The sequence below is a fragment of the Vombatus ursinus genome, unplaced genomic scaffold, assembly GCF_900497805.2.
Source record: "Vombatus ursinus unplaced genomic scaffold, bare-nosed wombat genome assembly UNPS02011334.1, whole genome shotgun sequence".
NCBI classification, from domain to species: domain Eukaryota; kingdom Metazoa; phylum Chordata; class Mammalia; order Diprotodontia; family Vombatidae; genus Vombatus; species Vombatus ursinus.
In genome coordinates this window covers 245,446-269,696 of record NW_020951112.1, presented here as the reverse complement: position 1 = coordinate 269,696, position 24,251 = coordinate 245,446, and the positions used below count along the sequence as shown (strand labels likewise).

At 40.7% G+C, this 24,251-nt stretch overlaps 1 protein-coding gene and 1 non-coding gene across 3 annotated transcripts in view; both read left to right on the top strand.

Moving 5' to 3' along the window:
* Positions 1-24,251, top strand: part of STAB2 (stabilin 2) — a 164,216-nt gene that overhangs the window by 36,768 nt on the left and 103,197 nt on the right. For both annotated transcript variants that reach the window (XM_027855863.1, XM_027855864.1), the window contains exons 16-23: positions 5,849-5,902; positions 6,741-6,821; positions 8,464-8,616; positions 13,778-13,840; positions 15,580-15,675; positions 15,962-16,048; positions 17,050-17,161; positions 19,878-20,058. In XM_027855863.1, coding sequence (XP_027711664.1) covers positions 5,849-5,902; positions 6,741-6,821; positions 8,464-8,616; positions 13,778-13,840; positions 15,580-15,675; positions 15,962-16,048; positions 17,050-17,161; positions 19,878-20,058 — 827 coding nt within the window. The remainder of the gene's footprint in view (positions 1-5,848; positions 5,903-6,740; positions 6,822-8,463; positions 8,617-13,777; positions 13,841-15,579; positions 15,676-15,961; positions 16,049-17,049; positions 17,162-19,877; positions 20,059-24,251) is intronic.
* Positions 20,636-20,741, top strand: LOC114038565. The gene has a single exon (XR_003568571.1). It is a non-coding gene; the product is annotated as a U6 spliceosomal RNA (small nuclear RNA).

Here is a 24,251-nt window from a genome sequence, read left to right as displayed (position 1 = left end):
AGATTTGAACTCAGGTCCTCCTGCTTTATCCACTGCACCACCTAGCTGCCCCAGCACATGTCTATCCTTGATTTTAAAATTAAAGTCAATTTACTTTGTGTTTTGGAGGAGAATTTAACACTATATAATGTGATAACTTGTAATAGCAGTGTAGTTTAAGGCAAAGAACAACGGATTTAAGTCAGAAGACCTGGGTTCAAATGCAGCCTTGGACACATATTTACCTCTGTGTAGTCATTTCATTTCTCTAGATCTCAGTTTCCTCATCTGTAAAAAGGAAGGGGTTAGACTGAATGGATTCTGAGATTCCTTCCCACTCTAAAACCATAATCCTTAGCTGTCATAATCTTATTTTATAAACATGTTTATTTCTTTAATATTAAAAAAAAACACCAAGCATTTCTCAAGTCCACAGTCAAGGAGATATTGATATTAGTTTTTCTAGTCAGAAAATATTTAATATTTAACTTGGAAAATTTTGTTAAAGTAAGTGTTTCTACAAAAAGAACATTGACTCTGGATCCAAGCAATCCTACTTTTGATATTTTACTAGTTTCACGACCCCAGATATGTCACTTAATTTCTCTGGGTCTCAGTTTCCTTATCTGTAAAAATGAATGGTTGGTCTAGATGAATACTGAGGTCCCTTTCAGCTTTAGATCTATGATCTGTGATTCTGGCATTTACTTTTTGTTTCAGTCCTTAAAGAGAAAGATTTTGGACATTTACTTCCCTGCACTTCAGGGTCATTGCCACCAGGTGACAGGAGTGTACCTCCCAATTCTCTGTTAACCTTCCAAGTCTTGAGCTTTTCCTGAGATACCAGAAGGTGGCGCTCTAGTGGAGCAACTATAAAAAGCCATAATTTTTCTATATTTGATATATATAAAATAAGCCTTTATTAAAAGATAAATTAGACTAACCTTAAATACTAACTTTACAAATAGTGCTTTAGAGCAAGGTAGTTAAAGAAATAAATTCCTAGGAAATAAATTGAACAGAAAATAACCAATTTGGGAGAATCATTCAATCTTTTCCTAACCTGTTGTTCCTATGTTCCCTTTTAAAGAGAGGGCCTCAGCTTCCCCCACCTTATCTTTGGTGCCCAAACTTCTCTTGTTGGTTTGTCATTAGCATTGTCGCCTTTCAGGACTTCTCACCCACTTTTACCCTCCCTCCCTCCTAACCACAGACATGGCTGGCACATTTCTATAAGATGTGAACCCAAGGAATTTTTGTTTAAAGCAAACATTTATTGAATATTCCATCATAAGAAGCAATGTTTTTCTATGTCAAGTACAATCAAGATATTAAATCTGCTAAACTTAATTTTTAAGCTCTAGATATTTTTTCCAATTCCATGTAAAAGCAATTTTTAACAGTCATTTTTTAAAAATTTTGACTTCCAAATTCTCTTTCTCTCTCCCTTCCCTCCCCCCTCATTAACAAGACAAGGAATTTGATATAGGTTACAGATGTGCAATCTTGCAAAACATTTTCAATTTAATTTTTAAACCACATTTTACTTTAAAATTTATAAAGAAACAAAAAACACTGAAACATTTTTGAGACTTTAGAGTGCACCCTACATGCAAGCCTAATTAATCAATAAGCATCTATTAAGCACCTATTATATTTAACATCAAGCAATGAGGATATAAAAATTAAACAGAAACAGCTCTAACCTCCATGAGCTCTCATCTTTTCTGGGGAAACAGCCCATTCATAAATATTTAAGTGGACATAAAATACATCACTAAGGCATGGGGGAGGGGAGGAATAACACATTAGCAAATCTCAAGAAACTACCAAGAAGGTAGAAAAAAATACATGTCCCTGTTTGTCTTCCCAGTTCTGCCTTTTGCTAAGACCTGCTCTTATTCTCTGCCCTCTTTGGTTATTGAAAGATTATAGAATCCTTGATTTAGAGGGAAGAGATCTCAGAGGTCCTTAATCCAACCACCCTCATTTTACATATAAGGAAACTAATGCCTGGAGAAAAATGACTTACCCAAGACCACACAGCTAATTGTAGCAGAAGCAACATTTGAACCAAGGCCCTTTAAATCCAAATCCCCAGCTGTCTCTACCCCTCTGCTCCCCACAAGGAAGACCCCTTCTTCTTTCTGCTTGGAATTATAAAGCCTCTCTTCTCCACCGGACCTCAAGGAGAAGGAAATGTATTGTTGTTGTTGATTTCTATTTTAGTCTTTTGGATTCTTGAAGACTTCCATAAGAGAATACAAGCTCTGACAGGCTGAAAAAGCTTCTTCTATTGATGGGTTGCCTGTCTGTCACCTGAGGGCCAGCCTGACTAAATTAGGAAAGGCTTGTCACCCTGTTGGAGATGGATGGCCATCTGCCTTGGTGGAAACATTATCCTAACTCTTACCCTCTGCATGTGTTTTCTAGGACAGAAGGGAAAGGATTCACTCCTTGATTTTCCCCAGGCTCAAAAATACCCATTTTAAATTTTCATTCAATGCTTCTCTTCCTTTTAAATTGGTTTGCCTCAGTCAGAGATTTTAGCTTTCTCTCAAGGACAGCCCACAAGAGAGATTGTTTACATACTGGTACTCATGTCTAATATGCCCCTGCCCTTGATACTGTGATCATCAAGTTAATATACAGGGTACCCCAAAAGAATTAGTGTATCTTAAGGCTATGCCAGGACTTTGGGGACTCCCTATATATGACTGCTCACTAGAGAGCTGAGCCTTGGACTTTGCTCTGGAATCAGATAGCAATAGAGTATGAGAACAATTCTCTCCTTAATCCACAAATACCTTCTGGATAAAGTGGGAGCTGGTGGATCTTTGTAAAAGACTTTGATAGAAATGCCCTCTCTTGCTGCCCTTCCTTTAGTGGGGCACTTTTGTCTCTGGACCACCATTGAGGAAGTCATTGTCATCACTTCAGCAAGAATGTGCATGTCAGGGATGTGGTACCAAAGGACACGTGGACAATAACAATACCTGGAAATGTATCCTGTGTGTCTCTATGTCCTGGATAAGCCAAAGAGGAGTTTAATATGGGGTTGAATTCAGTCCTATTAATGGACTTCTAATGATACAGGCTCTGTGGCTTGGTGGCTAGAATGCTGAACGCTAAGTCAAGAAGACCTGGTTCAATCAATGACTGAAACTTGCTTTGTGGCCACAGACAAAGCCCTCCACCTCTTTTAATAGTACTCTTATTACCCATTCTACCTGTTGTTATCACTAGAGACAGTTTGGCATAGTAGATAGAGAGCTGATCTTAGAGTTCAAGTCATCCCTGTGACCCATACTGACCTTCCTCTGAGGCATGCTAGCCATGTGACCCTTAATGGTCACTTAAATTCTGTGTCCCAGGTGGTTCTCCAAACTGTAAGTTATGGAGAGAATGCCTTGTAGTTAGAAGACCTAGATTCTAGTCCTGCCTAGCTATGGAACCCTAAGCAAGTCTCTCAGTCTCTAAATGTACAAGGCAATTCTCTAAGACGATCAATTACAAGAAGGTACTGACTTCTATTGGTGGAAAGAGTTTCCTCCTCTGGGATTTCCATGGACCATTGAAGTCACAGTAACAGTCCCTATCACACTCCCAATTACCTCCATTCACCATGTTGTTGCAAGACTCAAATGAGATAATGTATGTAGAGTATCTTAAATCTTATGTGAGTATCAGCTCTTACTTTTTTTAATCCCTAACTGAAGAAAGACATAACTAGAGAGGTGAAGGGACTTGAGAGTTGAAAGAGGCCTTACCATCACTTAGATCAAGGCTTCCTCACCTTTTTGGTCAACCCTCCGGCCATCAATCTGGTGAAGTCTATGGAGCTGTTCTCAAAATTATGTTTTGAAAAATACATAAGAATACAAAAGAAACCAATTATGTTGAACACTAGTTATCAAAATATTATTTAAAAATTATTTAATTTAATTATTTTTAATTTTTAAAAAATTCTTAAATTTTAAAAATTAAAAACATTTTCAAAACAAGTTTGTGGACTCCCGATTAAAAACTCCTGATCTAAACTCTCATTTTACAGATAAAGAAACAGAGAGCCAGGGTCCCAGTAGGAATTAGTAGCAAAGCCTGGCTTCCTGATTCAGAAGATCAGAGATTTCAGTCTAGAAGGTGCCTCACAGAGTCCAACTCCCCTCATTTTACAGATGAGGAAACTGAGGTGCAGAGGAGTTTAGTGATTTGATCATGGTCAGCCAACTAATAAAGAACAAAGACAAGATTTGAACAAATATCTCTGATGCTCTTTCCACTATACTGGCAATTCTTCGACATCTCAGAAAATGTTGACGCTCTTAAAATTATTGAGGGTACTCCCCACCAAACAACTTTAGTTTATGTGAATTCTATCTATTGAGTACTATCTTGGAAATAGTTTTGACTTCTGAAAGGGTTTGGGGGGGACCACGCTTTGAGAAATACTGTTTCTCACCCCTGAAATTGCTTAAAAATTCAACCAGAAACAGAAGACTGGATCCTTTTCCTATCCTGTAGAGCTTTCTCTCAGCCTGGCTTGGGATGCCATCATGGTGGCCTCCAGAGGAAATTCTGCCTTTGTTCTGACTTCCTCTATTTTTTCTGTTGAATGTCACTTTGTATAACAATGGACAGGGCAGGGCAGCCTCAGACCAAAGAAGATTAGAAAGCTATGGACACTTATTGCAGACCACCCAAGAATGAGTGGAGGGTTGGGAATGTCAGTATTTTCCCATTGACCAGGGAATGTCATAGATTCAGAATCAGAACGGACTTCCCCAGGCCATCTACTCCAATCTCTTCCTTTTATACAGAAGGAAACTGAGGCCCAGAGAATCTGAGAGACTTGCCCAAGGTCACAATGCAATTGAGTTGAAGAGGGATTCAAACTAGATTCTCTGACCCTAAATCCAGCCATCTTTCCACAGCAACATTCCTTCATTCAGGACTGTATAGGAGAGAACAGATGCCCTGTAGGCCTGGATTTCCCACCCAACTTTGCTTATCCTTTCCAAGACTAAATGATGGGTGGGGAAGTTGAGAGGGAACTTCTCTGCGCTCTTCCTAGTGACACTCCTCTCTACTGACCCTTTTCAGTAATTATTGCTGCAGGAATTCTTTGTCTGGAGCTGAATTTTCTCAGATGCAAACATACCTTGGTCTTCTTTTGAAGTGCACCTTGGCATAACTGATGGACCTATTCCAAACAGTCTACCCTTTCAAAGAAGAATGCCGAAGGCGATGTGGGGATCTCACCACCAGAGTCACCCAAGCACAATGCATTTGGAATCAAAGACCTAGATTCAATGGCCTCTGACACTTAATATCTGTATAACCTTGGACAAGTCAAAGTGTTTGGCAGGATGACCTCTGGGATCCTTCCAGATCTATGATTACATTACGATATCACTTTATCTGGGGCAGCTAGGTGGCGCCATAGTGCATAGAGCACCAGGTTTGGAGTCAGGAAGATTCATCTTCCTAAATTCAAATTTAGCTTGAGACGTTTACTAGCTATGTGACCCTGGGCAAGTCACTTAACCCTGTCTGCCTCAGTTTCCTAATCTGTAAAATAAGCTGGAGAAGGAAATGGCAAACCCTTCAAGTATCTTTGACAAGAAAACCCCAAATCGGATCACAAAGAGTCAGATGTGACTAAACAACAAAATCACTTTATCTCTGGTTTTCTCATCCACAAAATGAGGGAGTTGAGCCAAAAGTTCTCTGAGTTCCCTTCTAGCTCTAGCTTGTAATTCAATACAGAAAAAGGTACTTACTTTTCCCTGGGGTGAGGCTCCTGAGAGATCACTCTGCTTTTTATCCTTTACATTTCTTAAATAAGCATTCTGTTTCTTCTGCACAGGGCTCTTGGAAGCTTCTGGAACTTGTCCGATATCATATTGTCCCATTTACTCAGGTGGGTATTCCATTTCCATGCTTGGGGGCAAGAGGAGGGGAGGAACAAGAAATCTGTAGTATTGTTAAAATACTGAGAGATTTTAGGCCTTAGAAAAGATATTTTTCTAAGCCAGAAACCCCCAACTTCCACTCTTTAGGGAGGGTAAGCAGGATGCAAAAAGGCTGTAAGTTCCTGCCGTAGCAAGACGTGTCAAAGGGAGGACTGGGAACATTTAACTTGAAGAAGAAGAGAAGAATGAGTAGGGATGTGATGAGTGTATTCAAGGGTTTGAAAGGATGTCCTGTGGAACAGGGATTAAGCTGAGAAAAATCCCGAAAGACAAAAATGTAGGCTTAATGGAAGCATTGGAGCTATCCAAACGTGGAGTGGGCTGCCCCAAGAGAAGGCAGTTTGCCCTTCCTCACCGGAGGGCCTCAGGCTGAGGCCGAAGGACAGTTTTGGGGCTGGGTTGCAGACATTTTCCTTTGTGCAGATATCAGTTGGATTGGATGACCTCTAAAGTCCCTTCCAACTCTGAGGTTCAGGGTTGCTGGGGAACTGCACCTGGAGAAGGAAAATCTCAGAATTGGAAGGGATCTCAGAAGCCATCTAATCCAAACCATCGCTGAATAATAACACTCCCCACAACTTTCCCATTGCCCCCATGGGAGATATCAAGACCTCATCAATGGACCCTTGAAGGCAACACATCCTCATCACACCAAAACTTCAGGACCCATTTTTAAAGAGGAGGAATGGTAGGCAGATGGAAATGCCCCCTTGGCATTTCCCAATGGCACCTTGGATAGATTGTCTTGGTCTTGACTGTGTGTTTATCACGCTTGGCTCATTTCAGCTGGAAGTTGCCAACATCATCTCCAAACCCCACATCAGGAGCATGGCCAACCAGATCATCCAGTTTAATACAACCAGCAATGTAAGTCCAAATTTTCTTCTACTTGGACCAGTCCCCTTGACTATGGCATCAATCAGTCATTGGTTCACTGAGTTATCCCACAGATGTCTGAAGTCAGTTTCTCACCACCCATATGATTCTCTTCCCCAACCAACCCATCTTCCACATAGCTGTCCAAGTGATTTTCCTAAAGTATTGATTTAACTCTGACACTCCCTCTACTCTACAAACTCCAGGGCTTCCTTATGACCTCTGACATCACCATTTCATAGACTTGAGGTGAAAAGAGATCATATAACCCAAAGCCTTCATTTTATTGAGGAAGCCTATGGAGGCAAAATCATATAATGTCAGATCTAGTAATGTAGCCCATGCCTTTGGACCCCAAACGCAACTCTGTACCACACTGCCTCCCCTATTTGGGGTTTCAGGCTCTTCATGACCACCTTTCTCCTATCAGGCAGCTAGATGGCAGAGGGAATCTTGTGGGGAACTTATAGTAAGGAAGACTTCAGGTCAAATCCTGCCTAAGATGCTTCCTAGATGTGTGACCTTGGGCAGGTCCCTTCAATTCTCTGAGCCTCACTTTCCTCATCTATCAACTAAATGAGATCAGACTCTGTGTCCTCAAAGGTCCCTTCCAGCTCTAATCCATGTTCCCATGATCTTTCCAATCTTCCCTACACGTTTTCCCCTCCCCCTCTATGCATGTGCTGTTACTTGCATATGACGTTCCCTCTCTTGTTTTTGAGCCCTTGCATTGTCTGCTTACACTGTTTTTCCCCTTCCCTTTCGCCCCCTGGCTTACCTGGCTTCCTTCAAAGTTCAACTCAAATGCTACTTTCTACAGGAGGCCCTTCCTGGTCTCCCCTCTTCCTCCCAATGCGAGATTCCATTGTTTTGAATCTAGGATGATCAGAGGGGAAGGGAAATGCCCCATGTTAAGATACAGACTGTCTATGTGACCCTGGGCAAGTCACTTAGTGCTCCAGTGCTCTGGGCCAGACCTGTTAAACGTGGGATATACCACATGTGGCCCACAGTACTCCCAAGTAGAGCCCAAACCAAATCAAAGTGAAATTGAGACATTTAACAAAATAAACAAAAATATAGTAAAACATAGATAATGTTGGTATGGCATTTTATAGGCTAATACACTACTAGCAGAGGTGTTTACATAGGGTTTGATGATCCTCATTTGTATCTGAGTTTGACTTCACTGCTGTAAACAATTTTCTAAGACCATAAATTACAGAGCTGGAGGTGTGATCTGTATTGGTAGATATTGGATGGATGGATGGGATAGATGGATGGGTGGATGGATGGATAGATGGATGAATTGGAAGATGAATGGGTAAACGGATAAATAGGAGAGAGGGAGGTAGAAAGAAAAAGGGAAGACAGGAGAGAGAGAAAAGGAGAGAGAGAAATTGTGTCAGGCACTGTTTTCCTTACCAGGAACTCTCTACATGACTGAAATACCATTAAAAAAATTTTAATGTATTGTTATCATATGTTTCCTAACTATGACAGGCCTTTCTTTTGGGGACTGTCTTTCACAGGAATAATGTGAAGAATTCTAGGTCCACAATACAAAATAACTCAGGAAGATCTTTGGTTCCCAAGGAATACTGAAGATGCTCTAATTTTCTTTCTTTTGCAGGGACAAATCCTGGCCAACGAGGTAGCTGTGGAAGAAGTGGAAGTGATGGCCAAAAATGGTCGAATCTACACCCTCGCCGGAGTTCTCATCCCTCCCTCCATTGTCCCCATTCTTCCCCATCGGTGTGATGAGACGCAGAGGGACATGAAGCTGGTAAGGTTCATAGGATCTTAGATTCTGAGTCAATAGAGAAACTCAGTGGCTTGCCCAGGGTTGCATAGCTGGGAAGTGTCTGAGGTTTGAGACTGACAAAATGCAGAAGCAGTGATTCTCCTTTCAAAAAACAGGATACAAACACCTCTATAAGCTCATAATATGGTAGATTTAGAGTTAGAAGAGACCTTAGAGGCCACTGAGTCCTACTCCTTGATTTTACAGGCAAGGAAACTGAGTCTCAGAGAGGCTAAGTGACTTTCCAGGGTAAAAGAACCAGTATCTGAGGGGGCATCCTAACCCAAATCTTCCTGCAAACCTCTCTCCCAGACATGCTAAACAGGACTAAACAAGGACCTCAGAAGCCTTGCCCTTCGTCTTATTCACTGCGTACTGAGGACCAACCAGTGCTCCTCTGGAGGCAGGGGAAACCGCAAAATAATAGACCAGAGGAGAGAAATCAACCAACAAATATTTCTAAGCACCTGTGATGTGCCAGGCACTGTGCTAAGTGGTGGGGATAAAAATACAAAGAATGGGGTGATCCTTGATCCCAAAGAGGTTACATTCTTACAGGGGTGACAAGTACGGTTATAAACACATGCTCCACAGACTTTTAATTTTATGGGTGTCAGAAACTCCCAGTGGGGAAACTCACTCTGCTGGTGTGAATCTGCACCTACTCTGTAATTTATAGTCTTAGTATCCTTCAGTTCTATCCTCTGGAAAATGAAGATAAAACTGATGCCTCACAGGAAACTTGTGGGTTAACCAATTAACTAAATGTTCAATGTTTTTGAAATGCCAAGTACTGCTGTTCTCTGAGCTTATGAACCCCCTTGAGGTCTACTCTGGTTTCCATGGTAACCTTTAGACTCATCCTGTTGAAATCAGAATGTTTTAAAGTTCCCCACTGTCATATGGATGTTTTTCAGGTTCCCATGGATACCACAAGCCCAAATTTACTGAAGGAATAATATTTTGTATCAGTGCCGTGCCTTCTCTTGAGTGCTTTCCAGCTGGTACCTCATGGGTTCTCACAACAAAATTCTGAGTAGTTACTTCTGGTCTCATAATAGCTCCCGTGAAGCTCAACCAACCCAACTGCCATTTTGTGTCTAATCCAACCCCCTTTTACAGATGGAATTGTCACTGAGTGCTTATTTCCCTACGGGTTAGCAATACCACTGGGATAATCAGCTTAGTGGTGTCTATGGAAAACTGGGTGTCCAAAGGCATAGAGATGGCCCAAGTCTCCCAACATAGCACCTAGGTGACCTTGGAAAAAGTCATTTTCCCTCTATGGGCTTCAGTATCTTCATCAGTTAAAAAACAAAATAAAGGGTTAAATCAGATGCCTTCTCGGGTAACTTCTAGCTCTAAATCTATGATCCTCTGAGAGTTAAGTCATATCTGCTCTCAGCCTCAGCTTCCTAATCTGTAAAAATAAAGGAGTTGGTCTGTGTTACATCTGAGCTTGCTTCAAGCTCTAGAGGGAAAAGGGAGGCGATTTATTCTGTATTGTTCCAGTGAATAGAAGAGAAATTGTCTAATTACCAAGAAGAACTTTATAACACTAAGGACCATACAATGAAAGAATGACTCTCTTTCTGAAGTAGTGAGCTCCCTGTGAGTGGATGTGTCCAAATGACATCAATTAATGATGCTACAGAAAGGATTCCTGAATTGCATAGGAATGTAACCTAGACCTTTGAGTCTCTGTCCAACCTTAAGAATCCATGATTCTTTGAAATGGTCCCCAAAGGATTGTAGATTTAAAGTTGGAAGGGACTTTAGGGACCATCTAGTACAACCCTTTCATTTTACAAATAAGAAAATTGAGGCCCCATGAGTAGGTATGCGACTTGCCCAAGGTCCCACAGATAGTGTCAAAAGTGAAATTTGAACCCTGGGAGGTGACTCATTACCTGCAAAGGTAGTCCTTTCCCCTTTGTAACGGTTCTCACTGTTGGCAAGTTTTCCTTCAAATGAAGCCAAAATCTGCCTCTGTACATCTTCTATCCACTGGTATTTGTTCTGCCTTCTAGGGCCAAGCTGAAGAAATCTAATCTATCATCCACATGACCTGCTAAACCAATGATATCCATTGTCATTAAGCACCTACTTCCCAATGGGTTCTTTGTACCACTGGGAAAATCAGCTTAGTGGTATCTATGGAAAAACTGGGTCTCCAAATGCATAGAGATAGCTAAGGTTTCCTGATAAGTTCATTTAAGCAACACAAAGCATCTCCTCTATAAAAACTATTCCCTGACCCCAGATGTAATTCTCATCCTGCTGGCATTCAGCATCTTTCTCAGAGAAAGAACACCCCTACCCAGAGCCACATTCCTCCCTAAAATGGTCGTAAGATATAGCCCAGATGTGTGATCATGCCCTGGGCATCTTACCAAGAAGAAGGTCATGGGAGGTGGCTCAGCTATCCTGGAACCATGGGGATGATGCAAAGGCAATTCCCCCCAGCTCAACACCTGCCCATCTCACCTTTCTGAATCACCTTCCTTCCTTATCAAAACACAGGGAGGAGCAGTTGGATCAGCTGTCTGACTCCTCTAAGTAGGAGTAGACCCATGGCCTCATCAGGCATTATGCCTGGGTGAGGATTGGAATGGGCCACAGGAGAGCTTCTTAAAAGAATAGAAAAGTTGAGAAATGGATATTCATTAACTGGGGGCAAATAGTGCTCAAAAGTAGATGAGAAAATGTGTTAAGTAAATTTTATGGGGAAGAGGGATAGATGGAGGTAGTCATTGACCTAAGGTTGACGAATAGCATTCTATCCTCAGAGAGTAGTGACAGTGATCTTGGTGGTGGTACTACTACTGCTACTACTGCTACTACTACTACCACTACTACCACTACCACCACCAGCACTACTACTACTACTACTACCACTACTACTAATAATAACAATAATAAAACATTTATATAATGTTTTAAGGTTTGCAAAGTGCTTTTACACATATCTTATTTTATTCTCATAACAACCCTGGGATTTAAGTGCTACTATTATCACCATTTTATAAATAAGGAAACTAAGTCAGACAGAGGTTAAGTGACTTGCCCAGGGCCACACAGCTAGGAAGTATCTGAGGACCTATATCAATCAAAAAACTTTTATTAAGTGTTTATGCACCAGGCACTGTGCTAAGCGGTGGGGATATGAAAAGAGATAAAAGATAGTCCCTGCCCTCAAGGAGCTTATAATCTAACGGGGGAGACAAAATTCAAACAAATATACATAAACTTAAAGTATGCTATATACAGGATAAATAAGAAATAATTAACAGAGGGAAGGCACTGGAACAAAAAGGACTGGGGAAGGCTTCTTGTAGTGGGTAGAATTTTAGTCTGCACTTAAAGGAAGCCTGGGAGGTCAGTGGTCGAGGGGAAGAAGAAGAGAATTCCAGACGTGGGGGACAGTCAGAGAAAATACTCAGAGCTGAGAGATGGAGGATCTTATTGCTGGAACAGCCCAGAGGCTGGTGTCCCTGGATCGAAGAGTATGTGTCAGGGAGTAAGATGTGAGAGGACTGGAAAGGTAGGAGGGGGCTGGGTTATAGATACAGATTATGGCTTTAAGCTATAGTGTAAAGAACTTAAGTTTCACATATGAAAGTCAGCACCCTGGAGAGATGAATACAAAAGCTGAAATCAGAGGCTAGGACTGTGTCCATTGGGAAGCATCCTAGACTGACCATCAGAGGACCTGAGTTCAAATGCTCACTCTTTCTTGTATTTCACACTCATGTGATGTTAACAAGCCTTTAATCTTTTCTGAGCCTTGGACACCCTTCCCAACTCTAGATTACAATCCCAATGAGTTCAAATGCTGACTCTGATGCTGACTGTTTGGGTGACCTTGGGCAGATCACTTGACCTCTGTCCTAACACAGGCACCACGCAACACCAACAGGGTTGAAAATCCAAGAATGGAGGAATAGTCCGACGAGTTGTTGCTGTGGTACAGTGGAAGCATGACTGGATTTGGAGTCAAAGATTTGAGTTCCAATCCTAACTCTGGCACTTACTACTTGTGTGACCTTGGACCAATTATTAACTTCTCTGGGCTTGGTTTCTCACTATAAAATAAGGTGGTTGAATTCTAGACAGACCTCTATGTTTCCTTCCAGCAGAAGTTTATCCTCTTAAGAGGAGCTATGAGCTTACAAATCTCCTCTTCTGCTAAGAATAACTGTCATTTGTTATAGATGATTTAGGAGGATTTTAATGAGTCTTTTAAAATTTCAATATTTTCTGGAAAATGTACAGAGAGTAGGGGCTGGGAAACATGCCCAGGACTGGTGGAAGACTGGGAACAATTTGTCTATTTTTTTTAACACATCTGGATTATTGTGTCACATTCTAAAAGCTATATTTTAGGAAAGATATTAATAAGCTGAATGGCATCCAGATGAAAGCAACCAAGATGGTAAAGAGAACTTGAAACCATGATGGAAAAGAATGATCCAGAAGAAAGAATACTGGCTTTGGAGCCAGCGAACCGAGGTTGAAATCCTTCCAGGGTCACTACCTGTGACCTCGTGCAATTTCCTTGTCACACCTCTGGGCCTCAGTTTCCTCATCTGCAAAAGGAGGGGATTGGACCCCATGACCTCTGAGGTCACTTCCAGCTCTAAATCTTGAATTCTACACACTGAAGATGTTTATTAATCCTGGAGAAGAGAAGACTTGAGGGATACGTGATAGCTGTCTTCATGTGTTTGAAATGGAAGAGGGATTAGATTTCCTGTTTGTCACCCAGAGGGTAGAGCTCAGAGCAATGACAGGAAGTTACAAGAGACAAACAGGAAAAAATCCCACAACCGGAGCCATCCCAAAGGGAGGTGGGCTGCCTCAAGAGGTGGTGAGCTCCCCATCCTTGAAGGTCTTTCAGTAGAAGCTGGATAGCACATTGGTTGGGTTTTGTGTGTCGTGAATTCTTGCTCAGAGTCTGGTAAGGCCCCTCCTACCTCCAAGATTCTACCAGAGAAAGTGGAAATGAATGAGCTAAAGGCTCACTTTGCCATGGGATCCCTCCTCCCCAACCCGAGGTCAGTCTTTTCCTTGTTCATATCAGCCCATGATTCTCAGCGGGCACCTCCCAAAAAGGTCTCATGTGCCCCTGTTCTCATTTCAGGGCACGTGTGTGAGCTGTGGCATGGTATACTGGAGCGTGTGTCCTGCCAACTCAGAGCCCTTGGTGAGTGGGAATATTTCGTGAAATTACAAATAAAGCCTGGAAACATAGATAGGGTTTCACGCCTCTTCCTGCTATCTTTTTTTTTGTTTTGTTTTGTTTTGTTTTTTCATTTAAAACAGGTACCTATTCTAACTGGAATGTTATAAGGCTAGCTCTTACCCTATTTTTTCCCCTTTATTTTAAAATTTTCTCATTTGAAAAAGGACAGGTTGCATGGTGTAGGGGATACAGGGCAAGTCTTGGAGTCAGAAAAACCTGAGTTTTCCACCTCTGATATGCTCTGACTGGGTGACCCTGGACAAGTCACTTGACGTCTTAGTGCCCCAGGCAATTGCCTTATAAGTCTATAAGTTGCAAAGCGTGTGCTGATCTGTATTGACAGCAAGAACTTCCTACACCAGTGAAATAATGACAGCATTTATAGAGCACTTTAAACTTTGCAAAATGCTTTCCAAAAATTGTTTTATTTTATCCTGGGAACAATCTTGGGATATAGGTGCTTTTATTGTACCATTTACAGATAAAGAAACTGAAATCACAGGTCTATTCCAAAAGAAAAAAAAACGTGAACAAAATGTCATAGATTATAGATTTAAAGCTAAAAAATACCCCAGAGGCTCACAAGTCCAGAGCCTCCATTTTGCAGACGAAGAAACTGAGGAGGTAATCAAGTGGCCTTCTCCAAATCACGTCGTCAATAAGTCACAGACAGAGTATATGAACCCAAGTCATCTGACTGGGTACTTTCCCCCCATACTTCATTCTGGAAGTCACTATGACCTATTTTGCTTTCTGACCAGAAAAGAGAATGAGAAATTTGCTATAGGGAGAGTCACATAGCATAGGAAAAGTTCTCACACAGGAAGAAGCTGGCAGCCAGGGGTTTGCATCTCCTTTCATAACAGATAAGAATAGGGATTTCACGATGTTGGATCAATGGCCGATCAGCACCTGCTCTCCAACTGTTGTCTTCTAGAGCTGCCCAGGGCACTGAGAGGTTAAATGATTTGTCTAGAGTCACACAGCCCGTGTGTGTCAGAGTTAGGATTTGAACTCATGTCTTCCTGACCTTGAGGCTGGTTCTCTATCTGGTGATTCCTGCAGAAGGTTAGATACTAACAAGAAGAAGAGAGAGAGAGAGAGAGAGAGAGAGAAGGAGAAGAAAGAGAGAGAATTACCAAATACAGAAAAAAAGAAGATTGTGAGTCTTAATGAAATCCTTTTGTTAAGGAAAGAACAGCCAACCTTCTCATAAATGTCTGCTGTATAAATTCAGGGGTATTTGGAGTGGGGTTCAGTTAATTTTTTTTTCAACTAATGTGCATTGATTTCCTCTCCCTCACAATTACCCCCTTCCACTTAAAAAAGAAAAAGCAAAATCCTTGTAACAAAAAGCAAAGTCGAGCAGAACAAATTTTCCCAATGGTCATGTTTGACATTGTGTGTTGGGACATAGGTAACACCCTCCATCAGCAGTCCTCTGGAATCCTGGTTGGCCACATGGTGGCTTTTCCTGGAGCAGAATCTACCTCCATGTATCCCCCAAATGGCATAGCTAGTCTAATCGATTTGAAGTTCTCTTTCTAATGAGATACAATATGCGCACACCATAGTATGTGCTTAATAAAGTCTCGTTGACTTGATAATCACCTAACAACCCAAATAATGTTGGCAGATTTTCTTTGAGTTACCTTCATATTTTAGCGTGGTCATGCTTTTTCTCCTCTGTCTCTTTCCAGAGCCTATTTACATCCAACTGTGTTTATGGTCGCAAGATAGGAAATGAGAAATTTCCTACCAAGGGTTGTGCCAGATACTGTAACTCTACTGTAAAGGTAAGGCATGGGGTTGAGGGCTTTGTTCCAGCAACTTGGCCAGACCCAAAGTTTCTTTCATCCAAATGTCACTTTCCTCTCCATGCTTCACCATCCTTGCTTGCCAAAGGGGAGAGGCAGTACTGAACCCTGAAAAAACTCTCTGTCCTCTGTGAAAGAAAGAAGATGGTTAATGAGGGGATCTCATCATTTGTAATAATTGACTTATCACATCTTTGAACAAGCAAACGGAGAGCTGAGTTTGGTTTTATAGACTGAAAAATAAAAACAGAATTGTGTTTCTCAGATACCCAAGTGTTGCAAAGGCTTCTACGGTCCAGACTGTAACCAGTGTCCAGGAGGTTTCTCCAATCCATGTTCTGGAAATGGACAGGTGACAAGGGGTGGAAAGAGATTGGAGAGGAGGGAAAGGAAAGGGAGGGGAAAGGGGTGGTAGGGCACAATGAGAAAAGGAAACAGGTCTACGGTTTGTACGGTACATATGTATCTTTTCTATGAGAGATGTACAAATTTAGAAACATCTCCACTCCAAACGTATAATATGGACTATTTGTGCCTGACCTATGGTAGAGCCTTCTGAGTTCATATCAGTCTGATCAGCCATAGTCGGACACACTGTACCTTGACCCCAACATAGTAATGTCATTTTGGTCCTCTTTGAGAGCTAAGGACAACAACTAACGTAACTCTTCCAGCAAAAAGCCAAGGAGAGAGCTGTAATTTCAACTTCTCTCTTGCTATCCAAACAAATTTTAAGTGTTAGAAGGGAAAAAAGGGAAAGAAATGTAAGCATAGAAGCCAAAAAGTGGATTTTAGATAGAATACTAGAATAGAAAACAAGAAGATCTGAGTTCAAATTCAGCCTCTGAAATTTATTAGCTGTGCGTCCTTGGGAAAAATCACTTAACATCCGTGAGCCCCATTTCCTCACTTGTAAAATGAGAGGGTCAAAGCAGGTGGCCTCCAAAGTGTCTTCCAGCTCTAAATCTATGAGCCCCATGACCTCCCTAGGCCTGAGTTTTCCTATCTATAAAATGAGAGGGTTGAACTAGATGGCCTTCTAGCCCTTTTAGCACTCACCCTAGACTCCTATGACCCAGGGTTTATTTGGTGACAAAAGCAATTTATAACTTCTAGGTTTTCCTTGTGCCCCCTGAGTATTTCTCCCATGAGTCCCTGTAAAGTCCTAAACCCTAGTTTGAGAAATACTCAACAAGCAATGAATGTGACTTCCTCTTTCTTGAGATTCAATATCACACCAAGTTCTAGAAATAGCACCCTGTGGAGTGACAAAGTTAAGTCAAAAAGTCAAGTTGCCTAGGGAATATTTCCCTGGGTGATGTTGACTTACCAAAGAGCCTGTTCTTGTTACAGTGTGTTGATGGGCTCAGTGGCAATGGGACTTGCATTTGTGATGACGGATTCCAAGGCTCTCACTGTCAATTCTGCTCCAATCCTGGGAAATACGGACCCCAGTGTGAAAAAAGTAAGTCATCCCTTAATTTAGGGACCACTTCGTTACCTTTATGAGACTTGATTTATCCCATGCTATTTATAGCCTCAATGAAGAGGTGATGTTGGTGGAGTATCAGCTTATCATTGTCCAAAATTCCTTGTCAACATGCCTTTAGCTTGGTGGCATGCAATGTTGGCAGACTGAAGTTCTAAATCCTACCTCAAATAGCTACTAGCTATGTGACTCTAGGAAAATCACTTAACCACGTCCAGGATTGAAATCTAGGCCCTCTGACTCTAAGTCCAGTGCTTTTCCTACCAGCTGTGTGACCCTGAGCAAGTCATTTAACCACTTTCTGCCTCAGTTTCCTTATCTGTGAAATGGGGATAATAGCATCTACCTCCCAGGATTGTCGTGCTTTGCAAACCTTAAAGCACTGTGTAAAAATTATTATTATTGTTATTATTAGCTTAAATTTATAACTGTCATTATTATTAGCTCATTTGATAAGTTGCTAAAATAGGGACAACAAAAGTATTTACTTCACAGGGTTATTAGGAAGCCTAAGTAATATAAATATAAAGAGTTATAAAGAGTTTTGGAAACCTTAAAGCCGTTATAAATATCAGCTCTTATTTGAAATATTTTGAGGTACATACTTGTTTGCCTGTTGTCTCCCCCATTAGAATGGGAGCTCCCTGAGGGCAGGCACCATGATTTTTGCCTTTCTTTATATCTTTAGCACTAAATACCATGCTGGGTACAAAATAAATGTTTTTAATAAATGCTCGTGGGCTAACTGGCTCCGGAATAACCACAGGAAAAGTCACTTGGCCTCTGTAAGCCTCTGCTTTCTTTGGTGTAAAATGAAGGGGCAGCTAGGTGGTACCATGGTGGATAGAGTGCTTGGCCTAGAGTCAAGAAGACCTGAGTTCAAATGCAGTCTCAGGCAATTCTTAGCTGTGTGACCCTGGGCAAGTCATTTCACCCTGTTTGCCTCAGTTTCCTCATCTGTAAAATGAGCTGGAGAAGAAAATGGCAAACCATTCCAGTATCTCTTCCAAGAAAACCTTAAATGCTGTCACAAAGAGTAGGACACAACTGAAACGACCAAATGGCAAATATACATATATGCATACATTTATACATACACATGTTGGGCTCGTGTCCATATTTGAATCTTACTCCTTTCCAATGAATTTTTACCTTTTCAAAGATTTGTAAGCCCCTCTTTAAGAATCATCATGGGATTGGCTCCTCTCACTGGATGCCCTCTTCTCTTTCCCTTGACAATGGTCTCAAGACCTAGAATGTTGTCCCTCCTCATCTCCACCACTTGGAACCCCTGCCTACCTTCAAGACTTAGCTTACATCTCCTACAAGAAGACTTTCCTCCTTCCTGCAGGTGTTAGTGCCCTCCCACCCAAAATTTATTTTGTATTTATTTCTGTTAACTTCTATTTATATTTATGTGTTGTTTTCTTCCAGCTCCTAGAGCAAGGATTGGTCTGTTTATTTTTTTTTCAGTCTTTGTATCCCTAGCACCTAAGGAGGTACAAAGAGATTAGATTTATTCAGCTTGGCCCCAGAGGGCAAAACAAGAAAAAAAATGAAAGTTGCAAATAGATAAATTTAGGCTTCCTGTTAGGAAAAAGTTCCTAAAACAATGAGAGTTGTCTCAAAGTGGGATGGGCTACTGGTGAGGAAGATAGCTTCCTTTTCACTTGAGGTCATTTGAAAGCTGGATAACCATTCATCGGGTTTGTTGTAGACTCTTTTTCAGATTCAAATTGAGTAAATGACCACTGAGGTCCCTTAAACTCTGAAATTCTGGGATCAAGTCCAACTCTCTCATTTTATAGATGAGGAAACTGAGGCACAGATATCTGACCAAGGTTACCCAGCTAGTATAAGCGCTGAGATTCAAACACCTGTCCTCTGGTTTCCAGATCCAAAGCTCTTTCTGTTATATATGCCATACTGCTTCTTATCCTTCTGGGCATCTTTCATAGGATCAGATGTCCACCACCCACCCCCACCCCCCAGAAAATTAGCCATACATCCACCTTTTTCTCACATATGACAGGAAAATATGCCATGTACTAAGTAATGAGTAAAATATAGGAAACCACCCTGGAAATTGCTGGTGATGCATGCCTCCTTCCTATTGGCAAACAGGTAAACATTGTGAACAATGGGTGCTGAAGTAGGCATATGTTTTCAGACATGGCCAATATATAGATTTGTTTTGCTTTGACTGTGAACCAATTAAGTAATCTGTGATCTTAGTTAAGTTATTTGTTTCAAGGAAAAGCTCAGGTATGTGTGGTGGGATAGAGAGAGGGAAAAGAGGTGTCATAGGAAATCAACAATATTTTAAGACAGAAAAAGGCATAAAAAAAAAGACTTTCTTTTAAAAGAGATGCTGGCATGGGTCCAAAATAAGATCCTCAGTTCCATTCATTGCTAAGACTTAACTTATTGATATTGTAAGTTTCTTTAAAGCAACTGTAACTGATAAGGAAAGAGGAAAAGGATAGGATATAAATATTCCCTACCTAACTAGGGTAGGTTACCAATCTCTTCTCTGTTTTCCACTCACTTTTGGATAAACCTGTACTATGTCAATTGATGAAAAAAATCACTCTGGGCCATCTTCATGGCTCATGTAGTTGTCTTCTATGACACCAGATCAGAGTTTAGATTGTACCCCCAAAACTGAGCCCCAATTTCCCTTGTCTTCTAGAATGTCTATGTGTTCATGGGAAGTGTGATAATCGAGTAGATGGTGATGGGGCCTGCCTTCCTGGAACCTGTAAGGATGGATCAGCTGGAAAGTTCTGTGATAAGCAAACCACAGCATGTGGCCCCTATGTCCAATTCTGTCATATCCGTGCAAACTGTGAATACAGCAGTGGAGTTGCCAGGTAAGACAGCTATCTTTTAACAATCAAGGGTGGACTCATCGCCTAAGGAACTTCTCATAGTTCAGAGCTAGAAGGGGTCTTTGAAGGCTAGGTATTTCATTTTACAGATGAGTAACTTGAGGACCAGTGAAGAAAGATGATTTGCCCTTTAAATATGAGTAAAATTAGGCCCAGAAAGAAGAGGGACTTATTTTCCATCATCACAAAGATTTTAATATCTGAGACAGCTAGGTGAATAGACTGCTGGACTTGGTATCCGGACAAACTGAGCTCAAATCCTGCCTGAGATACTTCCTAGGTGTGTGACCCTGAGCAGGTTATTCAACCTTTCTCAGGCTCAGGTTCCTCATCTGTAAAATGGGAATAGTAATGCCACCTATTTCACAGGATTGTTGGGAGTATCAAATAAGATAGTATATTGAAAGCTGTTTCCAAACCTTAAAAACCTATATAAACATTAGCTAGCAACTATTATTAATAAAAGTAAATATACTGATATTTTGTTCATTGATCTATAATCTTATACATTGGTACAATATGCTATATGATATACTCTCTATACAATATACTCTTACCTGTGCTCATTTTGGCAGCACATATGCTAAAATTGGAATGATTCAGAGAATATTAACATAGCCCCCTGCACAAGGATGACACACATTTGTGAAGCATTCCATATTTTAAAAGAATTAAATTAAGATAAAAGCCCCTTTGTTTCATGAAGAAGCTGGGAATCATTAAAAACATTGTATATTTTCCTTAAAACAATCCATCCTGCTCTCTTCCTTCTGTCCAATTCTGGAACAGAGTTATTAATTATGTTCAATGTCTGTCCAATATTTATGTAGTAACTTGCTAGTTCTATATGTTGTCACTTCAACTATATACCATTGTCTGGACAATATGCATCATTCATCCACTTGGTTTTTCCCATGCGGATTGTTAAGTCAAACTCTTAAACATTAATGGATTTCATTTAAGATACTTTGCAATATTCCAGGGCATGATGCCCTCAACATAATGTCATCAGCAAACAGGAGCCTTTAGGGGATCCGACCTCCTATAGCAAATCCCCCATCCATTTGGACTCTGTGCTGGATAACTTCCACAATAGGGACTACACCAGCCAACTTGAACTTTCTTTAGAGAGCCAATTGTTAAATTTCCATGCGAGCATTTACACCTTGGTAATTGGCAAATGCTACAAGTCAGAGCTTGAATTATTGTTTTGTTGATTATCTAAACTTAAGAAAGTGATGGAGAAAATGTTAATAATGTGGATTAAACTTAAAAGTGTGCCTTGCCTGCCTTTTTTTAAGAAAGCCGGTTGTTAAACATTTGCCAGCACACTACTGCTAACAAACCCTGAAGAATATGGATTTTCCCATGTTGTGCCTCTTAATCATCATCAAACAAAACCATCTCAGTTGTTAACATCTCAAAAGGAATCTTGCATAATTCTGACACATACACAGGAGACTCCCAACTGGAGAAAGACCTTTAAGAGAATATTTTACTATGACAAAACAAATGCTTTTTTTATGAACTACCAACAAGCACAAATGGGATGGGATTCCGAATTTTTTATACCTTTTCATTAATTAACTAATTAATGCCTCTTAACTTATTTCATTTATAATTTAAATTTAATTTCTACCTTTTAATTGATTATAGAACTTTATTTCCAAGCCTCTTTTCTGTACTTTAAAACCTCCCTTCATCAAGAATGCCTTCAATGTATATATGTGTTTCTCATAAAGATTTATTGAGATGAGAAAGTAAGCATGTGGGTTGATATTTGTTTACATTTACACGATCATCCTTTTTGCTGAGAAGACCCCTATCTTCTTTCCTCTTGGAATTATAAAGCCTCTTTTTTTTTCCTTTGCTGAGGCCATTGGGGTTCAGTGACTTGCCCAGAGTCACACAGCTAAGTGCGTATTATGTGTCTGAGGCCAGATTTGAACTCAGGTCCTCCCAACTCCAGAGCTGGTGCTTGATCCACTGGGTCACCTAAACCTAGTTGCCCCCTAAAGCCTCTTTTCTCCACCACCCCTCAAAAAAAGAAGGAAGTGTATTGTTGTTGTTGATTTCTACTTTAGTCTTTTGGATTCTTGAAGACTTTGATAAAAGAATACAAACTCTGATAGGCTGAAAAAGTTTCCTCTGTTGATGAATTTCTTGTCTGTCACCTGAGGACCAGCCTGGCTAAATTAGGAAAGGCTTGTCACCCTGTTGGAGATGAATGATCATCTGCCTTGGAGGAAACATTATCCTAACTCTAACTCTTTACATGTGTTTTATAGGACAGAAGGGAAAGGATTCCCTCCTTGATTTTCCCCAGGCTCAAAAATACCCATTTTAAATTTTCATCCAATGCTTCTCTTCCTTTTAAACCAGATTGCCTCAGTCAGAGATTTTAGCTTTCTCTTAAGGACAGCCCATAAGAGAGACTGTTTACATACCGGTATTCATGTCTAATAAGCCCCTGATCCCATGATCATCAGGTTAATATACAGGGTACCCCAAAAAAATTAGTGTATCTGAAGGCTGTGCCAGGACTTTGGGGACTCCCCGTATATGACGACTCCCTAGAGAGCTGAGCCTTGGACTTGGTTCTGGAATCAGACAGAAATAATAGAGGATGAAAACAATGCTCTTCTTAACCACAAATACCTTCTGGATAAAATGGGAGCTGGTGGATCTTTGTAAAAGACTTTGATAGAAATGCCCTCTCTTGCTGCCCTTCCTTTAGTGGGGCGCTTTTGTCTCTGGACCACCAATGAGGAAGTCATTGTCATCACTTCAGCAAGAATGTGCATGTCAAGTAGGGGGCCGTTTCCAGCCATCCTGATGTATATCTTGCAACTGGACCCAGTTGGCTCTGGAGGAGAAAATGAGACTGGTGACCTTACACAGCCCTCCCTCACCTACATCCAATTCACTTTCAAGTCATGTCATCATCTTCCTGATGTCATGGTCCTCTTCGAGAATAAACAACTATATTTTCTTGATCATCCTTTTTTGCTAAGGATTAGGAAGGGAGGTGATAATGACTTAAACTCATTCCAAGTCCTTGGCACCTTGCTTTCTTTCAGCTATATTAAGAATCAATGATCTGTGCCCTCAGAATTGCATCACCTTCTCTCTACTTGGCCCAATCCAGCTATTCTTTCCATCCTTCTTCTACTTTCTTCCATATCCACTTTTCATGTACCACATTTCAGTCTATAATATCACAGTCCAAATGGGATGGATTCATTGTCCTTGATAGTGAAAAGAGCTTTTGCATTTTATTTGTTTTTTACAAATTTTTTCCATTTTTTTTTGTTTGCTATCCTCTTTATGTTTTCATCATTAAACATCCTCAGAATGATTTTGGTTAGTTGGATCTTTGGCCAAAATATCTTTAAACTTGTTTTTTTCTCACTATTTTGTAAGGCAGTGTAAGTCATAATTTCCCTCTATCCTCTTTTGTGAGTTTTACAAATGAATATATTCTTAACTAACATCGCCATTGTCTCTTAGAGAATGAAAATGATGGTTCTCCGACTGCCTCTCCAATTCCAACTTCTTCAGAAACTCTTGCTTTCTGTAGCCGTTAAAGCCTTGTTCAGCAAATTAAAGCTGGGCTGAATGGGTCACCATACCCTTCCTTTTTACTATGAAATATATTAGAAATGTTTCCTGGAAAGAATTCCTCTTTCAGTAAGTGTCCGATTCAAAGAAGGTAACAGTCCCATTATACTCTGCCTTGGTCAGAATGTCCCTGGATCTTTTGTTCTATTCTCTGGCTATCACATTTTAAGGGGGATATCTGCAAATAGAATTATGTGTAGATTAGCAGATTAGAAGATTAGCAGAGTGGCAAACGGCCTAGGAACCATGTCATGTGAAAATTAGAACTGGGAGTTTCTTAATTTTTTAAAGAGATGATTTAGGGAAAATATGACAATTGTCTTTTTGTATATTTCAAGAGCTAACATATCAGAATGGGAGTAGATATTGGTCACCGGTAGAAGGAGAGGGAAGCAAGTTCAACTCATTTTTAGTAAAAACTTTCATAGAAATACCCCCAAATGCAACAAGATGCTTCCAAAGAAGGCAATTCACAATTGGAGATGTTCAGGCTCGTATAACCCATTCTGTGGGGGCATTTCCTGGGCTCGGTGGGAGTTTGGGGCATATGACTA